The sequence below is a fragment of the Macrobrachium rosenbergii genome, chromosome 10 (assembly GCF_040412425.1).
Source record: "Macrobrachium rosenbergii isolate ZJJX-2024 chromosome 10, ASM4041242v1, whole genome shotgun sequence".
Taxonomy (NCBI): Eukaryota; Metazoa; Arthropoda; class Malacostraca; order Decapoda; family Palaemonidae; genus Macrobrachium; species Macrobrachium rosenbergii.
In genome coordinates this window covers 75,129,707-75,151,426 of record NC_089750.1, presented here as the reverse complement: position 1 = coordinate 75,151,426, position 21,720 = coordinate 75,129,707, and the positions used below count along the sequence as shown (strand labels likewise).

At 39.2% G+C, this 21,720-nt stretch overlaps 2 protein-coding genes across 5 annotated transcripts in view; one reads left to right on the top strand and one right to left on the bottom strand.

Moving 5' to 3' along the window:
• Positions 1-699: 699 nt before the first annotated feature.
• Positions 700-3,983, bottom strand: LOC136842902 (protein charybde-like). The gene is made up of 5 exons (XM_067110827.1): positions 3,649-3,983; positions 3,107-3,243; positions 1,802-1,947; positions 1,393-1,542; positions 700-1,270 (listed from the first exon to the last, which is right to left on the bottom strand). Exons 1-5 carry the CDS (start codon positions 3,704-3,706, stop codon positions 1,177-1,179), a joined length of 585 nt encoding a protein of 194 aa, XP_066966928.1. The 5' UTR covers positions 3,707-3,983; the 3' UTR covers positions 700-1,176.
• A 102-nt stretch (positions 3,984-4,085) lies between these two features.
• Tbc1d22 (TBC1 domain family member 22) overlaps positions 4,086-21,720 on the top strand; it is a 57,711-nt gene continuing 40,076 nt past the window's right edge. For 2 of the 4 annotated variants that reach the window (XM_067110820.1, XM_067110821.1), the window contains exons 1-2: positions 6,472-6,579; positions 9,569-9,623. The gene's annotated coding sequence lies outside the window, so the exon portion shown is untranslated. Of the gene's footprint in view, positions 4,204-5,636; positions 5,870-6,471; positions 6,580-9,568; positions 9,624-21,720 lie in introns of those variants that run through there. The other 2 variants (XM_067110819.1, XM_067110823.1) reach the window with 2 other exon arrangements.

Below are 21,720 nucleotides of genomic sequence, written 5' to 3'. Positions count from 1 at the left end.
CAAGGTAATTGCCTTCATGGTTTAGTATAACTTATATGTTAACACATAAATGTTCATTAAAACCAAAGATCCCAAGATTATTCCGCAAGAAAGGTAGGCAAGAAATCTAACCTAGCTTAAACACGTCAAGAAATCTGACCTAGTTTAAACACGTAACATTTTATCAGCTTCGCATGAATAATTGATCCACAGAGACAATTACTTTCAATTTATCAGTATACACAACATGAAATTTTACTTTCAACTCCATTGAATGTTCCAAGTGCGTCCCAGATTAAGACGGCAACTAGATAGGCTAGGCTACCCATGGAAAGTTCCACTGGGAATGGAATCTCTTCCTATACTCTGGCCCCAGGGTGGTATGGCGGATACGGGCGATGGGAGGGTATGTGCAGTTGCTGTTCTCTTTAAATAACTTGTTAAGTAACGCCGCATAGCTCTTCACGTGTCTTTGTGGTTAACAGACACCGTATAGCACTATCTTTTAATATCTTTGTCTATGTATAGATTGTACTTACAGATAAGATGTTTTCTCTAGTTTTTTTCTTTTTTAAATTACGCGTGGCGATCCGTTAGTGCTTGCTTAAAGGTAACGGTTTCGATTCAAGTTCTATTTCTTTTTTGTTTACATACAAGACTTCTTTCTTCCCCTAGATTTGATTACAGCCATCAACTCGAAGGAATAATAACACCAGGTAATAAACTATTATCACAGTTTACTCCTCCATTACAAATTTGTACAAAAAATAAACAAAAATCTATGAAAGACCACAAGCGATGAAGAGATGAACTCTAGACCTATGATGGTGACCGTTTGCACAATGTTATTTACACATATGTGACGACCGTGAGCAAAACGACGCTGCGTTGTTTAATAACAATACGTCGTGGATTGCACAAACGAAGCAACTTCAATGACGCCCAGATCTTGCAACAAGGTCACCATGATGCAATGACAAGTGCCGATGACTTTCAAGAACTTTGTAAAGGCGATGAGCGATGCGGTACACGGCGCAAGAGATACGTCTGTACGTATCTCCACGGAAATACGTCTGTACGTTATCTCGATTACGACAGCCGTCTGGGAATGCCATCTTCATGGTATTCGACGCATCCACCATCGTCATGGGCGCCCTAAACGTAGGCAGTAGGAACCGGCGTTTAGAAAACATAGGCCTAGGCAGGATTCTTCGATTGTTTCCTTCGGGTCTTTTCCAACGTGTAACCTGGACTGATGTAAATGTCTTCAATGGTGGCCAAGTTTAGGAAACTGTAAACAGAGAGAAATAAATGAATAAACGGGTGTGAGGTAGCCATCATAATTTTTTAATACACATTTCACTATAAACAGTGTTTTTTTTTACACGTCCTATTCATAAAAGGAATACTCACCTGTTGGAAGACAGGGCCTGTGGTGGGGGCGAAGCCCTGGCCATTCGAACGTGTAATGTGCACGTGGTTGGTACTTTTGGATCACAGACTATTTTCCCCAAACTTACGCGATTCGTGCCGTCTCGTACTTCTAGGGCCAACGTGCAACCCCTGGAAAGACAATAAATCATGGCAATTAGCATACCAGACCGGCGTTCGTTCCTTAAACTTTACAAGAAAATGTAATTCTAAATAAATACATTCCATGCCTATCCTACAAGTCGCGCTTTCGATAGCGGAATGTCTTCGTGATTACACACGGACTTCCTTGGCAGAGACCCCAACCTTTTTTATTTAGACAGATACCAAGGTGAGTGTGTGTGTTTGTAAATAAACATAAGGCCCACCGGGGAAATTCCACTTGACTCACCTTATGCCGTGTGCCTCCCCTTCGCTCATGCGTATAACATCCCGGACGACTCTGGGGACGAAGTCGTGTGGCAGGTAAACGGACACGCCGTCGCCCCGGGTTGAGAGCAATTTACTCCACCACTGGCGGTTTCCTCCTAAGTTTTTCTGCAGAGGAAAACATCAGAAGGACGTCAGGGGTTTGTTTTCATTTGTTTCTCATCCTTAGCATTTGACGTCTGCAAGCACATTTTTACTGAAATCTTGTAAACAAATTTTTTTAAGCAAATGTATTTCTTTCCTATTTTGTTGCAAAACTGACATGACTCTGTAACGGTCAAAAACAATTTTTTAAGGAGCTTATCACGTAAAACGACTGAGACTAACTCCTAAATGAACCTTAACCAGATCCCGCAATATTTTGCAACACAAGATGATGCGTCTAAATAAGAGCTGGCGCCTCAAATAATCTGCGGTTTCCTCTCTGTCTCTCTCTCTCTTGGCGTTCCTTTGTGACGTGTGGGTTATTTTCTTCAGATTGCTGGTCATATAGTGCGACTGCTAGCCTTTCTCAAGGTTATTTCGGTCCCTACACGGTTTAATGCTTTACACATGGGCATTCTCTCTCTCTCTCTCTCTCTCTCTCTCTCTCTCTCTCTTGTTTAGATTAAGTTTCATTTCTCTTTCCACATGGGCATTCTCTCTCTCTCTCTCTCTCTCTCTCTCTCTCTCTCTGTTTATAATAGCTTTCGTCTCCTTTTCCACATAGGCATTCTCTCTCTCTCTCTCTCTCTCTCTCTCTCTCTCTCTCTCTCTCTCTCTCTCTCTCTCTCTCTCATGTCTATTGTTTACAATATGGGAGTTCCTTGTTTATGTCTATCTTTTCGTAATAAAACTATTTCTCGTTTTGTTTGTACCAAATGTCAAAGCAAAATAGTCCTATAAAACTACTTTTTTTACCAAAATCCAAAGCAAAATCGCCCCGTAAATCTGTGACGCCAAGTTTAGAAGTCATAAATCAATACCATTGAACTATTTTTTTTTTTTTAACCAAACTCCAATGCAAAATCGTCCCGTAAATCTTTGTAACGCCAGTTTTAGCAGCCATAAATCAATCCCATAAAACTACTCTCTTGCCTTTTTTTTCTTTTTTTTACCAAATTCCAAAGCAAAATCGTCCCACAAATTCTCTCACTCTAGAGCTTCAACTTTCAAGATGACCTTGATCTACGGAAGTTCCCTTCCCGTTCGGAACACAGACACAATGAACGCGTTTACATAACATCGCTTCCATCCCTATTTCACGGCCCAGTGGGCGTCACCTTACCTGGAACTCCGTCTCGTAGGTGGGGCAGATCAGTTTGACCAAGGTCTTCTTGCGGGCGCGGTGCACCAGCCTTGTAATATGGGTGGCCAACAGGTGGGCGGCCAGTTCGTCTTCAGCGCCTTGGAAGTCGTAAAATTCTGCAGGGATAAACAAAAAAATGCGGCGTCAGCTGAATGGTTTAATGTTGATTTAGCTAAATGAAGTGTTTATTATATATATATATATATATATATATATATATATATATATATATATATATATATATATATATATATATATATATATATATATATATATATATAATAAAATATAATGTCCAAGGACACACGAACATTCTATAACTGTACTTACTCTAAACGCTTCACCATTCCTCAATACAAATTGCTATTAATTTCTGAGCGATACGAATCGTTCGCAAATATCTCGCCACAAGAAATAAGGAAATCCCAATCTTTATATAAAAAATGACAGTTTGTGAATTCTAGCGTAAATATAATCTTTCTTTTGGACAGAAACTCAACAAAAAATAAAATTACGCTTACCTGAACTTAATCTGGGCATGTGAGCCTTGTAGGTGTTGGGTCTGAGTGCCCGAAGCATTTCCGTAGGAATTACTGTTTAGTTCCCTGGACGGAAAATCGAAGACAAAAAAAAATTATCCTTTTCCAAACGGATAATTAGAAGACAAAAGATAATCCCTTTTACAAAACCGCGCTCACTTGAGATTTTGTAATTGTTGTATAGTACAGCGAAGTCTAACTAACCAGCAACGCGATGCGCTTCAGCTTCTAAAACTAATTAATGAAAGATAACTTGTCTGGAAGAGGCACTGATATTCTCCTGCTTCTTCCGCGATACAGTTGGACAACTTGGATTCGTTCGCAAGGCAGACAAGTTTATATACTACGGAGGGGAAGCCATTGCTGACGTCACCCCCTCACGCCTCTAGAATACGGCCGGTGATTGGTCAAGCCCCGTGTGGGAGGCTTTGCCTTGGCGCCACGAAAGCCGTTTCGCCGATTAGATTAACATGAGAAATGTCTTCCTCCGCTGTGTAAATGGAATATTACGTGCTTTAAACTTTAATTCGCAACATTGTAAGTATCATTTACTACCAAATGGCGCGTCTGAGGGTAAAAACAGGGCGAAATACCCGGCGTAAACGTTTGGCGCCAACATGTCACATCGTCGAAGCTTCCCGCTTAGGACTAGCATAAGCTTGCACGGCAACTTTGGACGAAATTAACGTGCATAAATAAATATTTCAAGACATAAATTTTGATAGGTATGAAAAGTTTGTTCCTCCGGGATGCGTAGGAGAGAAAATTCATATATTATCTGTGCAGTAAAACCTAAAACATGAAAGTTTGTGCATGCCAACGAATTACGTGGGCGGGTTTATCTCATCGGAATAGTAAATTACGATCTTGTCATACCTGTGGACTGCCAACTACGCACCTTATGTCGTCATGCGTGGCATGATGTTTACCGTTACTGCACCTGGGTGTTCAGAAATAATAAAAATAATAATAATACACCAGGGTTCACGGTAACAAGACGAATACTTAGGTCTAAGAAATTTAGTCCAATGCTTTAATAAACAAAACAGGACAAATTTTAGGAAATAATATAACACACACACACACACACACACATATATATATATATATATATATATATATATATAGAGAGAGAGAGAGAGAGAGAGAGAGTCAACAAATCACTGAAAAGGAGTCGACATGATTCAAACTCCATAGACCTGGAGGGAGAAGTTCAAAAAAAAAACAAAAGACGATCCTCAGCATCCTCCCGAAGTGCTTAGCGATCTCCAGTACTGTCAAACACGTTAAGAATGAACTGGGAGACCTTGGTGCTCTTTATATGGTCATAAACATGTAAACGAAATTGGTTGATACAAAAACATTTCGTAGGGAAATATTGACGTCAGTCGAAAATACTTTCGGTGGTTTGTAGACTTTTATAGTCATGGGACTATTTTTTTTTTTATAGTACTAGTTTCTTGAATGTTTGGCCGCATTGATGTTTGGTGATTTAGATAAATATTTGTGCCATTCATTCACATAAACCCGAAGGAAGAGGAAAGGTGAATAAAACATGATGAGTTTGTGCTGATGAATTGTAATATCTACTTATAATCGGTCCTTGAAACACACGAACATGTCGTTATCATCACGCCACAGCCATTCTCTTCTTCTTCTTCTTCTACATTAAATCATGTGGCGAGATAACTCCAAAATCATACATAATTCAAAAGCGGAATCCCACAAAACTGGCAGAGAGTGAAGGCAACCCCACCTGCTCGGAGAAAGACGCAGTATATTAAGCTATGTCACTCAGAGTCGAGCAAAACCTTCCCAAATTCGACCTTAAAGTCCACTTGGCGCCAAAAGGTTTGAGAGACCGTCTGGGGGGTGACGTCAGGGCACACACACACACACACTTGATATTCCGCCATTCATTTCAGCTTTTTACAGGACAAAACCCGGCCACAGGCAGATATTTCTGGTTCCTACAAAAAATGGCGGGATGATAAACGCAACAGGTTCATGAAGTGGAGGAGTGTAAATGGCGTCCAAAAAGCTGATGGGGGAACCTTAGAACCTTTTTCCAGTTTGATTTGGATGTCTAAGACGTCATTCGGAATGCGGTTCCGTTCATGTTGCGTTAATCCCCTTGTGAATGTGTACGTTACAAGTTTTATACGGTCTCCTGCACCCGGGGGCGTCTTTTGTCGCCTTTCTTGTAAGTAGAGAGGCACGTGTGTCGTTTTTTCTTTGATGTGGAGCATGCCTGTGTTTACCTCCGCCGAGGTGCGTTTACTTATTATGTTGGGCAGTAACTGGTTCGATAATTCCTTCATGCATTTCAAACTCTACTTCCGATGACATACAGACCTTGTGCACTCATCCTCCTGCGCTTTTGCAAACACACACCTCCTCCTAAGCTACTGCACACCTTCTTCAGCCTTTGCACACCTTCCTAAGCTTTTGCACATATTCCTTTTAGCTTTTGCATGCATCCTCCTCCTAGGATTTTGCACGCACACCCCTCCTAAGCTTTTGTATACATCCTTCTAAACTTTTGCACAATTCTCTTAAGCTTTTCCGCACATACTGCTACACTTCTAGCTTCACCTTTTATCTGTGTCTCGTCTCTTTTCTCATCCTACCGCCATCCGCATAGTACCAACTCCCAAATACTAATAAGAATCTATCGCTTGCATTATTTCGCCCTCCATACCAGCATCCAACGAACCACCTATAATTTTTTTATATATATTTCCCATTTATCATATTCTTATGCATACCAAGATTAAGGTAGTAGCTTCTCCATACGCCTCATTTAGTGGGCAGAAGCTACGCTAGTAGCCTAGGCCTATACGGTTCTCGTCAGTCACCAAGATTAGAGCGTTTGTATTTGTGCATTCATTTACCTGGCTGTTTACGATTACCGTGAGTAGAGAGCATCTCGAATTAATAAATAATAGGGATAAATACAGAAGGAAAACACAAGAAAAATTTTACTTTCAATAGACGCATAAAAGTTCGCTGATGCTGTGTGCAAATATTGGTGGAATATCCGGACCATGCAGCCAGTTGATACCGATAATATCATCCATATCACTCGTAATGGCTTTTTTTTTTCATTTTTCATATTTATATGCTTCTTTTGTCCCTCAGGAATATCAAGAAATCGCCAACATCAATAAAGAGAAGCATTGTACTAGGCTATCCGAAGCCATACAATTTCCCGCATGTCAGCTGTACCAAATGATCTCGAAAGATAATTTTCAGTAGATAATAATATATCTTGCACGACAGACTCTCAACTGATAAGATAATTATAAGGTCATTAAAAACCAGAGGGTCATTTCGTCCCATGGCCGCACGAGATTGTGACGCCAAGGACAATACCCAGAAATGTCATAGAGAACTGATGAAACTTGAGACTAGCGTAGCTAGATTACAGGAGGGCGTTCTGATGTAAGCTTTAATTGTTTTACTAAAACTTATTATTATGGAGGTAATTCGTTCTTTAATTGTGTTGCTAGAACAACATAGAGGTCATTGTCAACCAAGTAAGTGCATGCACTTGAAGCAAAAAAAAAAGTTGCCATTCATAACACTTCTGTTTTGCCCTTCGCGCCAGCTATTATAATTCCTAGACTTTTTCCGTTTGGTGTGTACATTCCTTTAAGATATTTCATTATATCTTTATTTTGTTTGTACGTTCCTTTAAGATATTTGTTTCATTGTTCGTACAGAGGGAGGACTCATACAGGGTGTCTGCAGTATTACGCTTATACTAGGCCTAAACAACAAGAATAATTAAAAGTGCGCTTGTCTTTATTAATGTTATTAACAAAAAAGCGCACCAGTCTTCATCTAATGTTAATAATGAAACAAGGAAAAAATGCGCCGAAGTTTCTTCGGCGCAATCGAGTTTTCTGTACATCATATAATCAAGGCTGCGAAAATAGATCTACCTTTCGGTAGTCTCGGCATAATGCTGTATGAGTCGCGGCCCGTGAAACTTTAACCATGGTGGCCTATCCCATATCGTCGCCAGAAGCGCGATTTGGCTGACTTTAACCTTAAATAAAATAAAAAAAAAACTACTCAGGCTAGAGGGCTGCAAATTGGTATGTTTGATGATTGGAGGGTGGATGATCAACATAGCAATTTGCAGCCCTCTAGCCTCAGTAGTAAGATCTGAGGGCGGACAGAAAAAGTGCGGACGGACAGACAAAACCGGTACAATAGTTTTTTTACAGAAAAACTAAAAGGTGCATATGTCCTCAGTCAAAGTTATTAATAACATTCAGCTCTTGAAGCTCTATTTCACGAAGGAAAAAAAACCTGTTGCCATCTAATGCAATACCCTTTCCCCTCACCTCTTCCCCTGGGCTATCCCGCCCCCTTCACAACGGACACTGCAGAGACTCACTCGTTGCTCCCTCTTCACAAACGTTGGTCCACAGCCAGCTGATTCGATGCATTTAGTTCCACGTCCATTTCGGCATCTGTTGACATGGGAACCGTTTTCTCAGCAACAAGGGTATTCTAGTATGGTTCCTTTTTGGCTTTTTTTCAAAATGTCCTGGGTCAGTGAGGAGATGTCAATAAAAAAAAAAAAGCACTTGTCTTCACTTAGGAAAATCCGTCAAGATTCCTAAGGGTCCAATTGGTTTTATTCAAGACTCACTTGGTTTTATTAGGCCTATCTTGATGTCTTCAGTCCTTCAAAGAGAGAGAGCGCGCACACATAATTTATGTGTGTGTGTGTGTGTGTTTATGCCATTATAAGTTTTTGTTGCTAATTGTTTTTATAATTGTTATGATATTTTCAGTTTACCTTGGTAACATTGTTGACTTTGCTTTCTTAATTTTCCATTGGCTATCCTTTTTCTACAATAGTAGGTACTTACTTTGTTTGACCTTCCTTATAATTTTCACTGATCTATTCATATATATATATATATATATATATATATATATATATATATATATATATATAGAGAGAGAGAGAGAGAGAGAGAGAGAGAGAGAGAGAGAGAGAGAGAGAGAGAGAGAGAGAGAGGAACGGCGGGTTTTCCTTCAAATAAGTTGCAAGCTCATGCTTCCTCCTGGGAGCCACTTTAGTTCGGTAAGGTCGTTTTCCGCTCTGCTTGTTTTACGGATATAACTTGGGAAATTGTTCCCAAGAAACTTCTTAATGGATGCCTCTTCGGTGCATCTGCCTTCCGACTCTGAGATAGACCACACTTTCCATTTCTCGTTAAGTGATTGCGAATAAATTGATAATTTGCCTGGGTTATATTTCGAGAAAATATATATATATATATTACAAAGCCATGGTTGTTCAGAGTGATAATATATGAAGTACACAATAAGCTGCTTAATAATGTTCCTTGTGACAAATGTTGTGACGACTAATGGCGTTGTATAGACCTAGATTGATGACATGTATGTAGGCCTAGAGTAATGACGTGTGCGTATGTAAGCCTAGAGTAATGATGTGTATACTCGCAGGCCTAGAGTAATGACATGTATACAGGCCTAGAGTAATGACGTGTATACAGGCCTAGAGTAATGAAGTGTATGCAGGCTTAGAGTAATAACGTGTATGTAAGCCTAGAGCAATGACGTGTATATAGGCCCCCATTAATTACATAAATCGGCCTAGATTAATGACGTACATAGGCCTAGATTAATGATGTATATAGGCCTAGATTAATGTCGTGTATGTAGTTCTATAGTATTACTTTTTTATATAGGCCTAGATTAATGACGTAAATAGGCCTAGAGTAATGACGTGCATGTAGGCCTAGATTAATTACGTAAATAGTCTTAGAGTAACGACGCGTATTTAAGTCTAGAGTAATGACGTGTATATATAGGCCTAGATCGAAGTTTAACAGCCTACTTTTTTTTTTTACAGTACTTCCGGGGTAACTGCACCATCCGCCAGTTATTCGCTCTCTCCTGCCATTTCGGTAAGTTCCTGGTGCCCCTGACAATCTTTTTTTTGAAGCATTACGCTTATGGTACGGGATGTGGTTAGAATAATATGCGAGTGACCATGATCAGAAAGAGGCCCGGCTTCTAGTGGGTCCTAGTGGCCAGCAGGGGAAGGCTGGGGACGAACAAACACATGGGCAGACATCGTGGCGTCTGGCAAGGGAACTTTGCTGGGGGCGGACGGAGGAGGACACAGGAGGGCGTACGCCGGCTGCCGGCACTCAAGGGTTGCACTTGCTAAAGTGTCCGCTGTTGCTATGTGATAGCATCGCGGTTTTCCAGAGCTGAGGTTTCGCCCAGTTCTCCATATGTTATTTCAAACGGTGTCCTAAAGGAATTTTAGCTGGAATTAGCCATATTCTATTCTATATACTTCCTAAAAAGTTACTTTCTACTAACGTCAAAGCGTGTCTCAAGGACATATTACTAAAATAGCCCATAGTATCTCCAAAATTCCTCGAGTTGCAATTTTCTATTAAAATTTTAAACTGCCCCCATAAAATGAAACTTAATATTAGCCTGTGGAAGTCAAAACGATATCCTAAAGGAAATCTAAATCATTTTAAATTCAGTTTCATATTGAATTTATTTACCGTATTGCAAACTCAGGTAGATTCTTACTCCCCTAATTTTTAGATTGCAAACTTTGTTCCCTGTGAGTCTACAGATACAGGGCATCGATATGATTTTAAACTGTTATACAACTGAGGAGTATTTTTTAACGATTCATCTGCTAATACCCTTGCATACCCTTCAAGGTCTGGTAATGAAAATATGGGCGTGGTTGCATCTCTGTTGCCTTAGAGACAAACTGTCATGGTAACTGTCCAATGCATACTTATACCTCATGGCCAACAGCTGTCAGAATCTTAATGGCTGTGCCGATGAACTGAAGCTATGTGCATCAGGAGAATTTAAATAGCTATTGACTAACCTTTAATGAACTCCGCTTGCAAATGACTCAAGTTATGTGCTTTAAGGAGATATAAAATGCCTGTATTATAGATTAATGCTTCCTTCCTGCAGATAAATTAGTAAAGAATATAAGTTGAAGCCAGTGGGTGGCCGGTAATAAACTCACAGGAAAAAAGTCACAATTTTTACCTGGATTCAGCCAGAGACACTGTTTCTGTCCTTTAGACTCATAATTCAGCAAAAGCTAGACCAATTGTTAGTATATATTAGTATATTTTTCTCCTTAACACATTATAGCCTGACTTAATTTCTTTTTCAACGTAAGTTAAATTATTTAGTGGTTCTTAACATCTTGAAGTTCTTAAAATCCGACGGCTGGTTAATAATGAATTAACATTTGTCAAGTGTTGCAGTTTCAACTCCCAGTGAAAGAAGACGAGAAATGGAGAGTTTGCATTGTATATTTATCTGAATTACCTCGTCAGAGACGCCCACTTTTTCTTTTTCTTTTTTTTTTTATTTTTGGTGGGTAATGGGGGCTAAAAATATACCCAAAATCACACTGAATTACGCAAGGACGTTTTCATTTATTCTGATGAAAACTAAAGTCGACTTTTCATCGCTGTCAACAATAAGAAACCTTCTTTAGGCGTCTTGTGTGGGGGAGCAACCTGTTTTACTCTGCAAAGGATGAAAAATGCCACGAATATTGGATGTTATTTCACTAAGTTTCTTCGATTCAGAAATAAACATGTTATCAACGTTGTTATTGGCATGTAAGAATACTTTTTTTAGATATGATAATCCATAAGAAAAAAGAGATAACAGCTGAGTGGCCTATTTTGAAATAAAAGCGAATGGGAAAGAAAATAGATATAAAAATAGAAATTGTCGTAGAAATCTATAGTTTTTGGGTTGGGCTGTTGCCTAAGAATGATAGGAAAGTGAGCTCTCTCTCTCTCTCTCTCTCTCTCTCTCTCTCTCTCTCTCTCTCTCTCTCTCTCTCTCTCTCTCTCTCTCTCTCTGTGGACTGAGAATTTTGTCTCAGTTTTTACACTTTCTTGCAAGGTAAAATACGGTAATTAGCTATTAAAGTGTAAGCAAAAACAGAAGATATTGCCTTTCCCAAAGTGTTAGAAGGACATACAAAGTATTCACGACCATCAAAGGAAGATCTTAATCGGGGAATCCTAAAAGTGCGTTCGATTTTATCAGATCTTGAGTTGGTTAGTCTATAAAACTGGGTGACAGCGGGTTGACTCAGTAGAAAAATATAATTAGAAGGTTTGCTTATATTCTTATTGTGTATGTGTCTGCGTGTTTGTGTGTTTAGGTTCTATGTGAGATGTGAGTGTTACTTTGGTATGCCACAAACGCGTGGAATAGACCGAGTTTAAGCCTGCACTTGTCGAGAGGTTTCGTTGGCTTGTCTTCTCTCGTGATCAAAGAAGTGCCATAAGACCCTTTGAATGGAGAGAGAGAGAGAGAGAGAGAGAGAGAGAGAGAGAGAGAGAGAGAGAGTCTCAACCAGAAAGGGGGAGACAGGAGTGGGTCAAATGTACTAACATCAACTATCCATAGTTGCCGGTGTATGAAATAGCAAGAGTGGACATTTACAAACTTATGGGTTGCACTGAAGATCAACTGACTAATCTGATATATCATATTAACTGACGTCAAAACAACAGCAATAACGATAACAATAATAGCAGCAATGATAATATTCAGCAGGGCTTGCGTAAGCTCAATGGTGTTAACTAGAGTGATGCTTCAGGGAGAATTCAGAGAAATCCGTTCCACACATGCTTGGGAAAACATATTAGACTAAGTTTCTAAAATTTATATATATTCATATATGCGTGTGTATATGTGTGTGTGTATAACAGAGGGTGGGAATGTGGGCATTCTCGTGTTTAGGTCTAAAAAGAAAATTCCTGTTAATAACCGTTGCCAGAGAAACTTATACAATCCCCGAAATGAAACTCGTTTCAAAAGAAACCAGTCTGGTTTCTATCAGTTTGAAAATGTCTACACGCTGCGTCCCCGAAACCACTGGTCCTAACTGGTACACAATGGCAGATCAAATGTGATCTTGAGTGTTTAAAATACTCGGCACGTGAACCTGCAGCTGTCTTCGTTTATTATCAGATGACGTCCATTTGAGAGGTTTCTGAAGGCTGTTCACTTTCATGATGGATGTTAGTCCCACCTCGCTGGTAGGCCTATGTCGCTCTCTCAGATCAGTCAAAGTGTGTCATTATGAATTCGTCGTAAATATGGTTAAATCTCTCTCTCTCTCTCTCTCTCTCTCTCTCTCTCTCTCTCTCTCTCTCTCTCTCTCTCTCTCTCTCTCTCTCTGTAGATAGCATTCTCTGCAACAGCAGCATATAAAAATGAATGAGTATTTGACCTGAAGTAAGTGTCAGCCAGAATAACTTTCAATTGAATACAAAGTAAGTGTCAGCTAGAATAACTTTCAATTGAATACAATGTTCTTTTCAGACGCCTAAAAACTCATAATGTATTTAGCTGAATATTCTTGCGCTTCTGCACAAAATCTTATCTAAGGAAACTGACAGTTGTTCATAGAGACCCTAATATACCACCCTTCTCTGGCTAAACCTTCCATACAAACACAATCGCCCTTGTCAAGTCACCTTTAGGCCTATGTCCACCTCTCTGAATGACGCAAGCTTTGTACTTAAACAAAACAAAAAATAAGCCTCGGTGAAAGATATGTCAATAGGATGAAGAGGCAATCCAATTGTTATTGTTAAAGTACTCTTTCTTTTATTTTTTTCGCTTAGGAATGGCAAGAAAGGACCTTTTGAGGGCTAGATTGCTAAGTCTAGGCAGTTGTTGGAGGTCTCCGAACGCTCATTTTTTATAATTTTTAAATTAATGTCATTGCTACTCCTTCGTAACTCCTAAACCCTACCCCGTCTCTCAACTCTATTCTCGACCTGGGCACTTTACTTGAAGTCAGTGACATTCGAAGCATCTTTCCCTTAGTTCTTCCACAATTCTTTTATGCCATTTTGATCTGTTTTTCTTGAATATCCAACTCTCTCTCTCTCTCTCAATTTTAATTCCCGTCTTTCTTCTTCAGCCATTTCTGCGCCAACAGCAACGGGTTTGGTAGGTGAAATGGGGAGGTGGAACCACGGGAAAAGGTCACCACAGATTTGCCGATTTGTAAGTCCTAACCTAACTAGTGGGTGAGTCAGAGCGGACAAAAACTAGTTTATTTATGCCATTTTTATGGGTGGCGAATGAATTCTGCGATATTTTTAGATAGTCGGACGGTCTCTCAGCCATGCTGATGGCCTAGTACGAGTCCTCTAGAGGCTCAGTTTTAACGAGGGTGAACCTAGACCCACATTGCGAAAGGTGCGTTTTATTTTATGGTGATTTCAGACAAACAAGTTTTTTTTTTACAATGTCGGTGAGAGGGGTACATGAATACACATCATTTGCTGATCTGAGGCCTCACGTTTGTTAGCTTGACTGCGCCACGCCCCTCTTCTACAGATCTCGACTCTCAAGGAATGAAAGAATCACTAAATATACCGTTATTGCAAAATTTGTGAACAATATATTGCATTGATGTACCCTACTTTGGAACATTACTGCACCGGAGATCAACAGTTTTAACATTGATGCACCTTTGTCTACAGATTTTAACATTACTGCAACTTACATCAACAACTTTTAACATTACTGCACCTTAAATCTACAGCATTTTAGTTTTCTGCAAAACAAAACTATTGTGCCGGCTTTGTCTGTCCGTCCGCACTATATGCTTGGTATTCCGTCTAAACACTCTCTCTCTCTCTCTCTCTCTCTCTCTCTCTCTCTCTCTCTCTCTCTCACACACACACACACACACACACACACATGCGCCATTAAGTTTACTGTCTATAGGACTATCACTTCAGAGACAGTGGCGCTGGAATATATTGGCTGCCGACCTCAACACTGCCGAGATTCTTACGATTGTATCTTAACCTTTCAGTACCGAAACAAGGGAAGGAAAATTTGTGTTCTGGTTTGACTCTGCTTGATATATAAAAACTGGGAATGAAGAAGGAAATAAGAAATTTAACCAAGTATAGACAAATCCTCGTTTCCCTTCCGCTGCAAAAAAATAAATAAATAAACAAAATCCTTTGGTAACAAGAATATTTTCACTAACAATTCATTCTGCAACGCATAGCAAGAATGAATGAGTCTATTGTATAACAAGAGTATTAATTCTATTCGCTGAAGGAATAATTCATACAGCAAATGATTAATCTTTCATGCCGTAACACTCACAAGAGTATTTCCTGCTCATGCAACAGAGATAGACACTCTTGTTTCAGACACTCGGTTTGTAAGCGCTTGTCTGGGCGCCTGTAGTACACAGCATATTCTGTATGGGTCGCTGGTTCCTCATTAATTAAGCTCTTCCCTTAATAGGCTGGTTTAGGTCAGGCTAATTCTGGTTAGCTAATGGAAAGGACCTGGGTCTGTTGGGAGATGGTCAGAGAGAGTAAGGTAGAGGCTTGCTAGTACTGGTCTTCAATGCAGCCATGGTAAAAGTTGTATTTCTGATAAAAATTAATGTAGATGTTTTCATTGAAAACTAATTGAATCTAAGTATATGAAAATTAATGTCGATATTTCCGTTAAAAATTAATTGAATTTATTGTTTTAAGAAGTTTGTCTTGGACAGACAGGATTGAATAAATTTGTGTCTATACGGAATTAACACCATATGAGCAGCAAACGTGATGTGAAGTTTGATTAGTGCGGTAACACCAGTGTCACTTTAACGCTTTGAATTATGGCGAAATAGATCCTATTTGAGGTGAAGGAATGACTCTCTCTCTCTCTCTCTCTCTCTCTCTCTCTCTCTCTCTCTCTCTCTCTCTCTCTCTCTCTCTCTCTACTCTGAATTGTGGAAAAACAGTTCCATATGCGGTGAAGGAATGACATCTCTCTCTCTCTAAGAGAGAGAGTTTGATTACTATCTTTCACCATCATCGCCATCTCAACATAATTTTAATTAACATAATTAATAGCACAAGTTCCGTTTCATTAAACTTAATGACCATGAACCTAAACATTTCAAATTTCATTCGTAACCAACGCCTACAAAATATTTCCCAAAGCATTTTTGTATCAATTAAAAATTAAATCTATTCCCTACTGCATAGATTATGAGTAATAAGCCGATTCTAGAGCCATAAAAAAGTAAAATATCATTACGTGGCTGTAATGAATAGGCACGACCATTCCATTCAGCCTAATTGACCAAAACTTATAAGGTCATCATGAATACGCGTTCTCGACGCGCATGCGTCATCGTCACTGACGTCACAGGAGGGCATCGTATGTTTTCTCTCTGGATTGAGATTTACGTAAAACCGACCAATCGAGTCACATGTGATATATCAGACGTATCTCTATAGACCGATAGACTAAGGTTTGATCACGTAAAGCGCCTCTCTCTCTCTCTCTCTCTCTCTCTCTCTCTCTCTCACCACGTGATATATTGACGTACCTCCATAGACCGATAGACTTAGGGGTGATCAAGTAAAGCGCCTAACTCTCTCTCTCTCTCTCTCTCTCTCTCTCTCTCTCTCTCTCTCTCCACATGTGATATATTGACGTATCTCCATAGACCGATATACTTAGGTTTGATCAAGTAGTCTCTCTCTCTCTCTCTCTCTCTCTCTCTCTCTCTCTCTCTCTCTCTCTCTCTCTCTCTCTCTCACATACACATGTGATATATTGCCGTATCTCCATAGACCTATAGTTTAAAGTTTGATCAATTAAAGCACTCTCTCTCTCTCTCTCTCTCTCTCTCTCTCTCTCTCTCTCTCTCTCTCTCTCTCTCTCTCTCTACATACCTTAATTAAAATCCTAATTAAAAAGGCCATAGACTAAGAAAAAGAAATCCTGGTTTAAGAAACAAAGTTAACCAAGAAATGTGAAGCCATCACGACAAGTAAATAGCACCATTCACTAGATTCCAATTTCATCCTTTTGACATTAAGTATAATCTTGCTGCACATGACATTAAGACGTCTGAGAGCCATAGACTTTAATAAGGAAAAAAATCTATACGTAGAAATAATAGCTAAGAGGCAACAGTAGATTATATGACTAATAACGTTTTGTTAGACAAAACGAGCACCGGATTTTTAGCGAGTTGGAATTGACGATTCACCCGACCCTCCAAAAGATTCAGTTGAACCTTGACCTTGATTACTGTCGGTCTTGGCAAGGTCAGGTTAAAATATCAAGTCACTTCTAGATCAAGCAATAATACTTTTAATTAAAAAAAAAAGGCTCATAGTACCACGAGTCTTGAAATGGAGAAATAAAGCCACAGTGATGTATGGGTACATATGTTTTCAAAAAATAGATTTCTACAGAGACCTTTCAGGAATCTGTTCGATTCCGCTTTTCAGTCTCAAAGGGGGAATCGAACAGATTCCCGAAAACTCTCTGTAGGAATTTATTTTTTAATTAGATGTACCCATACATAGCTGTGGATTTGTTTCTCCAATACTGTTAAAAATAAATACGATTCGACTTATTATTTCTGGCAGGTTAAAATACTGTAATACTCTTTGCTTTCCACGAGTGGGAGGGAACACCTTTTTAGTTTTCTGCAAGAGAAAACTATGGCGCCGGTTTTGTCTGTCCGTCCGCACTTTTTCTTTCTGCCCTCAGATCTTAAAAACTACCAAGGCTAGAGGGCTGCAAATTGGTATGTTGATCATCGACCCTCCAGTCATCAAACATACCAAATTGCAGCCCATTAACCTCAGTAGTTTTTATTTTATTTAAGGTTAAAGTTAGCCATAATCATGCTTCTGGCAACGATATGGGATAGGCCACCACCGGGCCGTGGTTAAAGTTTCACGGGCCGCGGCTCATACAGCATTATGCCGAGACCACCGAAAGATAGATCTACTGTATTTTCGGTGGCCTTGATTATACGCTGCAGCGGCTGTACAGAAAACTCGATTGTGCAGAAGAAACTTCAGCGCATTTTTTACTTGATTATTATTGTATTTTTCTGTCGATATTCTCTCTGCTATGGCCGGAATGACAATTGTCGGCGGTTGGTGTTAGAACGATTGATGTTTTGAATGTCAAATGACAAAGGAAGTGACGTCACTGCCGAAGAGATAACGAATCATTTGTAATGAAGTTTATGTTTCTTACATTAATGAATATCTGTTTTGTTTTTACTATAGCTGGTGGGGATAGTGTTCCACCTTACACACACTTATGTGTATATATACACAGTATATATGTATATGTATATATATATATATATATGTATTTATATTTATATATACTTACATATATAATATATATACATATATGCATATGTATAACTGGGCAAACTCTCACAGGATAAGTTGGACTGACAGTTCAGTGATTGCCAGATCGAAAGATTTCTCTTCACGAAATCTTTTAGAATCTGCAATTCTACAGCTTACTTCCGGCTGTAATTTTAACCTTTGCCCTGGCATGTATTGTTTGGACCCCTGTATTAGTAAAATGTTCAAGAATGACCTTAAAGATAATATCATTGACTTAATTACTAATTAGTTACCTTATATATATTTTCTATGTATTTGTATGTTTAATAGTTTTTTGAAAATGTTCATTTTGCAAAAATTGTCATTGTTTACCAAACGGAGAATATATTAAGCGTCACACTTTCATAAACATGTAATCAGCTTATTCATTCCAATGTCATTTTGGGGGGTCAGTCTCTTCCCCCGTATAATCCTTTAATTGACTCCGCCCTGCTTCCGAGCCAGTTGTGGCCTAATCTTTTGTAAAACCTCTTGAAGATTCTCCTTTGTTTTGGTAGGTCCACTAATTCTTCAACTGTGTTGGATTCCAGGTGCATCTGTTCCTTTATAACTCCTATCCTCAGGGATATAAGTGCGTCATCTGTCATTTATATGACCTTTCTCGAAAACTTATTTTTATATTTCTCATTGGTCTGCTAGTAAAGGACTGTTGTGTTGAAAGGTCTAGCAATCATTGTTTCACTTTCACTGCATGACATTTGTCTTTATTTATATATGCATATACATATAAATGAATTACGAAAATATGGAACATGATGAATATATAAAGACAAAATCCACTAAGGAAAAAGAAACAATAGAGTACTGGAAGGCCTTTTGACTGCTTGTCCTTTACTTAGCAGACTGAGTAAAGGACGAGAAGTCGAAAGGCCTTGCAGTACTCAACTGTCTCCCTTTCCTTCATGGATTTTGTCTTTATTTATATGCTTATACATATATAAATTATATAGATACTACTATAGTAGGCGGTCTACCTTGCAATACTTGATCTACAAGAAGCCATGTGAGATCTGCCGCGGTCTGCTGCCTTTTTTACTTGTTAAAACGGGCTGCTTACTTGTTAACTGTTCCCTGCTGCCTTGTAATTGTTACTTGTTAGTTAACAGAAAGGTAACTTCCATCATAAATTTCAATTTTATTTAGATATAGTCAAAGCTCTCAGCGACATGCTATTCAAGGAATTCTGTAACTCTGTGATTGCTTCGGAATATATATATATATATATATATATATATATATATATATATATATATATATATATATATATATATATATATATATATATATATTACACGTTGCATGCTTCAAAGGCCACACCTGACTCATGTCTCATTAATGCCAGATGTGAAAACCATTGCAAAACCTAACCAATAATTAATCTACCTCAGTTGTGCATTCTCTCTCTCTCTCTCTCTCTCTCTCTCTCTCTCTCTCTCTCTCTCTCTCTCTCTCTTCTGATGTAATGCTACGTATAATTCCCCTAAGAAGTTTAAGGAACATGCCCTCCGTCGTGGGCGTAAATTCCTTGACGGAAAATTAACTCTTTTGCTTCGCAGAGCAAGACGTCTTGATGGCTAAGTTAAACATATCCTCCTGCCAATCGTTTTCTCCCATCTTTTCTTCCTCTGCTTGTTTATCCTTTTACCTTCATCTCCCAGTGCCTCGTCTCACACGTGCGGAGACGTCCTCAGTGACCGACACTGAGAACTATCTGAGACTCCTTCTTCTTCTTGATGACGAGATAGTCAACAAAAGGCCGCGCGCTGCCGCGCATGCGCTTACGGGAAGACGCTACACAGTCTCTCTCGTCTCCCAACAATTCACGTGTTTGTACTTCAAATGAAGGTTCCGCTTCATTTCCGTTCCGCATTATGCTCTTTCTTTCTTTTTTGTAGTTGTTTGAGGTTTCTGTTTGATTCTGATGTTGTTAGGGACACGGTATATCGAAATTATAGTAAAGTGTTTAACGGTGTAATGCGTTCAACAGTATTTTAATTTTACAACTTTTAATGTCCTCTTTGCTAGTTTTAAGAAAGCGAGGGATGCAGGTTATATATCTTAGCTTTGGTCATTTTGACAGCTGGTTGTGCGTGAGAGAGAGAGAGAGAGAGAGAATAAAACCGGAAAAAGTGAAAAAGGAAACTAGTTTCTCCAAACAGAAGCAAAAAAAGGAAAAAACAAGGCATTGACTCGATGATGACGAGAGGAACCTAGTAGTAGTAGTCATAACAGTCTGGATTTGCCTTTGAAACGGCTCCTAATGCAAGTGAACAGACAACACGCGCCTTGCACCGCAGGAGGCTTCCGTGAATACTCAATGAGTTGAGCTGACCCCGCTTAACGTCTTCGAAGCAGCTGAAACTAGTTAAAACTCTCTCTCTCTCTCTCTCTCTCTCTCTCTCTCTCTCTCTCTCTCTCTCTCTCTCTCTCTCAGTAGCTGTCATTTGTAAACAGGAAGCGAAGGGACTTCTCCAGCTAACCGGAAGTTGTTGGGACAGCATTCCGGTATTGGTTAGTCTGGAAGATAAGTAAAAAAAGTAAATAAATGACACGTGGAGGAGAATCATTGAGAAGCTTCTTAGAAAGCCATGATTTTTTTTTTTTTAAGCTTTTGCGTAAGTTCCCGGGCTTCAAACGCATAAGATTTCTTGAAAATCGTTGGCATAATTACCCAGGATTTCGGGTAGCGAGAAGTGTGATATATTTTGAAACGATGAATATCAGATGAGAATGGCATATCTTTGAATGAAGGAACTTAGACCTATATAGGATACTAATTGACGAACTGGAGGAAAGTTAGGCCTATAGGAGAGCACTGATTAACGAAGTGGGGAGAAATTAGACCTATGTGAGTAGTATACCAACAAAATATATTGAGTGAAATAAAAAAGTAAATGTTCTATAATTGAACAAAATGACAAAATACATTTACAAAAGAAGTTAGATGAAATAACAAGTAAACAAAGCAATGGAAATAAACGAACATTCCAAAGTGGAGTAGAAATAATGCAAACAAAAATATAGGCCAAGGAAATTAAAAGAATGTACTTGTAAATGAAATAATAATGAAAGTATGACCACAGACGCCATCTTTGAATGCGAAATGGAACCAAATGCAGGTACAGGTGAGAAAAGGTTGTCCTTAAGTGCAATGACCGATAATGATCGCACCTGCTCAGGTGTTCCAAAGGGTTGATATCCCATACTGAATAAGAAGAGTGTCTTAGGAATAGAAAACTCTCTCTCTCTCTCTCTCTCTCTCTCTCTCTCTCTCTCTCTCTCTCTCTCTCTCTCTCTCTCTCAGGAACAGAAACCCTCTCACAGAACCTCGAATTATAAAACTCTCTCTCTCTCTCTCGCAGAAACCGAAACTCTCTCACAGAACCTGGAATTATAACTCTCTCTCTCTCTCTCTCTCTCTCTCTCTCTCTCTCTCTCTCTCTCTCTCTCTCTCTCTCACAGAACCTGGAAGGAACCTCTCTCTCTCTCTCACAGAACCTGAAATTATCTCTCTCTCTCTCTCTGAAACTCACTCACAGAACCTGGAATTATAAAACTCTCTCTCTCTCTCTCTCTCTCTCTCTCTCTCTCTCTCTCTCTCTCTCTAGGAACCGAAACTCACTCACAGAACCTGGAATTATAAAACTCTCTCTCTCTCTCTCTCTCTCTCTCTCTCTCTCTCTCTCTCTCTCTCTCTCTCTCTCTCTCTCTAGGAACTGAAACTCATTCACAGAACCTGGAATTATAAAACTCTCTCTCTCTCTCTCTA

Coding starts and splice junctions, on each gene's coding strand:
- LOC136842902 (XM_067110827.1), bottom strand. CDS start 3,706: ATGCTTCGGGCACTCAGACCCAACACCTACAAGGCTCACATGCCCAGA. Junction 3,244..3,648: donor CATGCCCAGATTAAGTTCAG/GTAAGCGTAATT, acceptor TTATCCCTGCAG/AATTTTACGACTTCCAAGGC. Junction 1,543..1,801: donor GGGGAGGCACACGGCATAAG/GTGAGTCAAGTG, acceptor TTGTCTTTCCAG/GGGTTGCACGTTGGCCCTAG.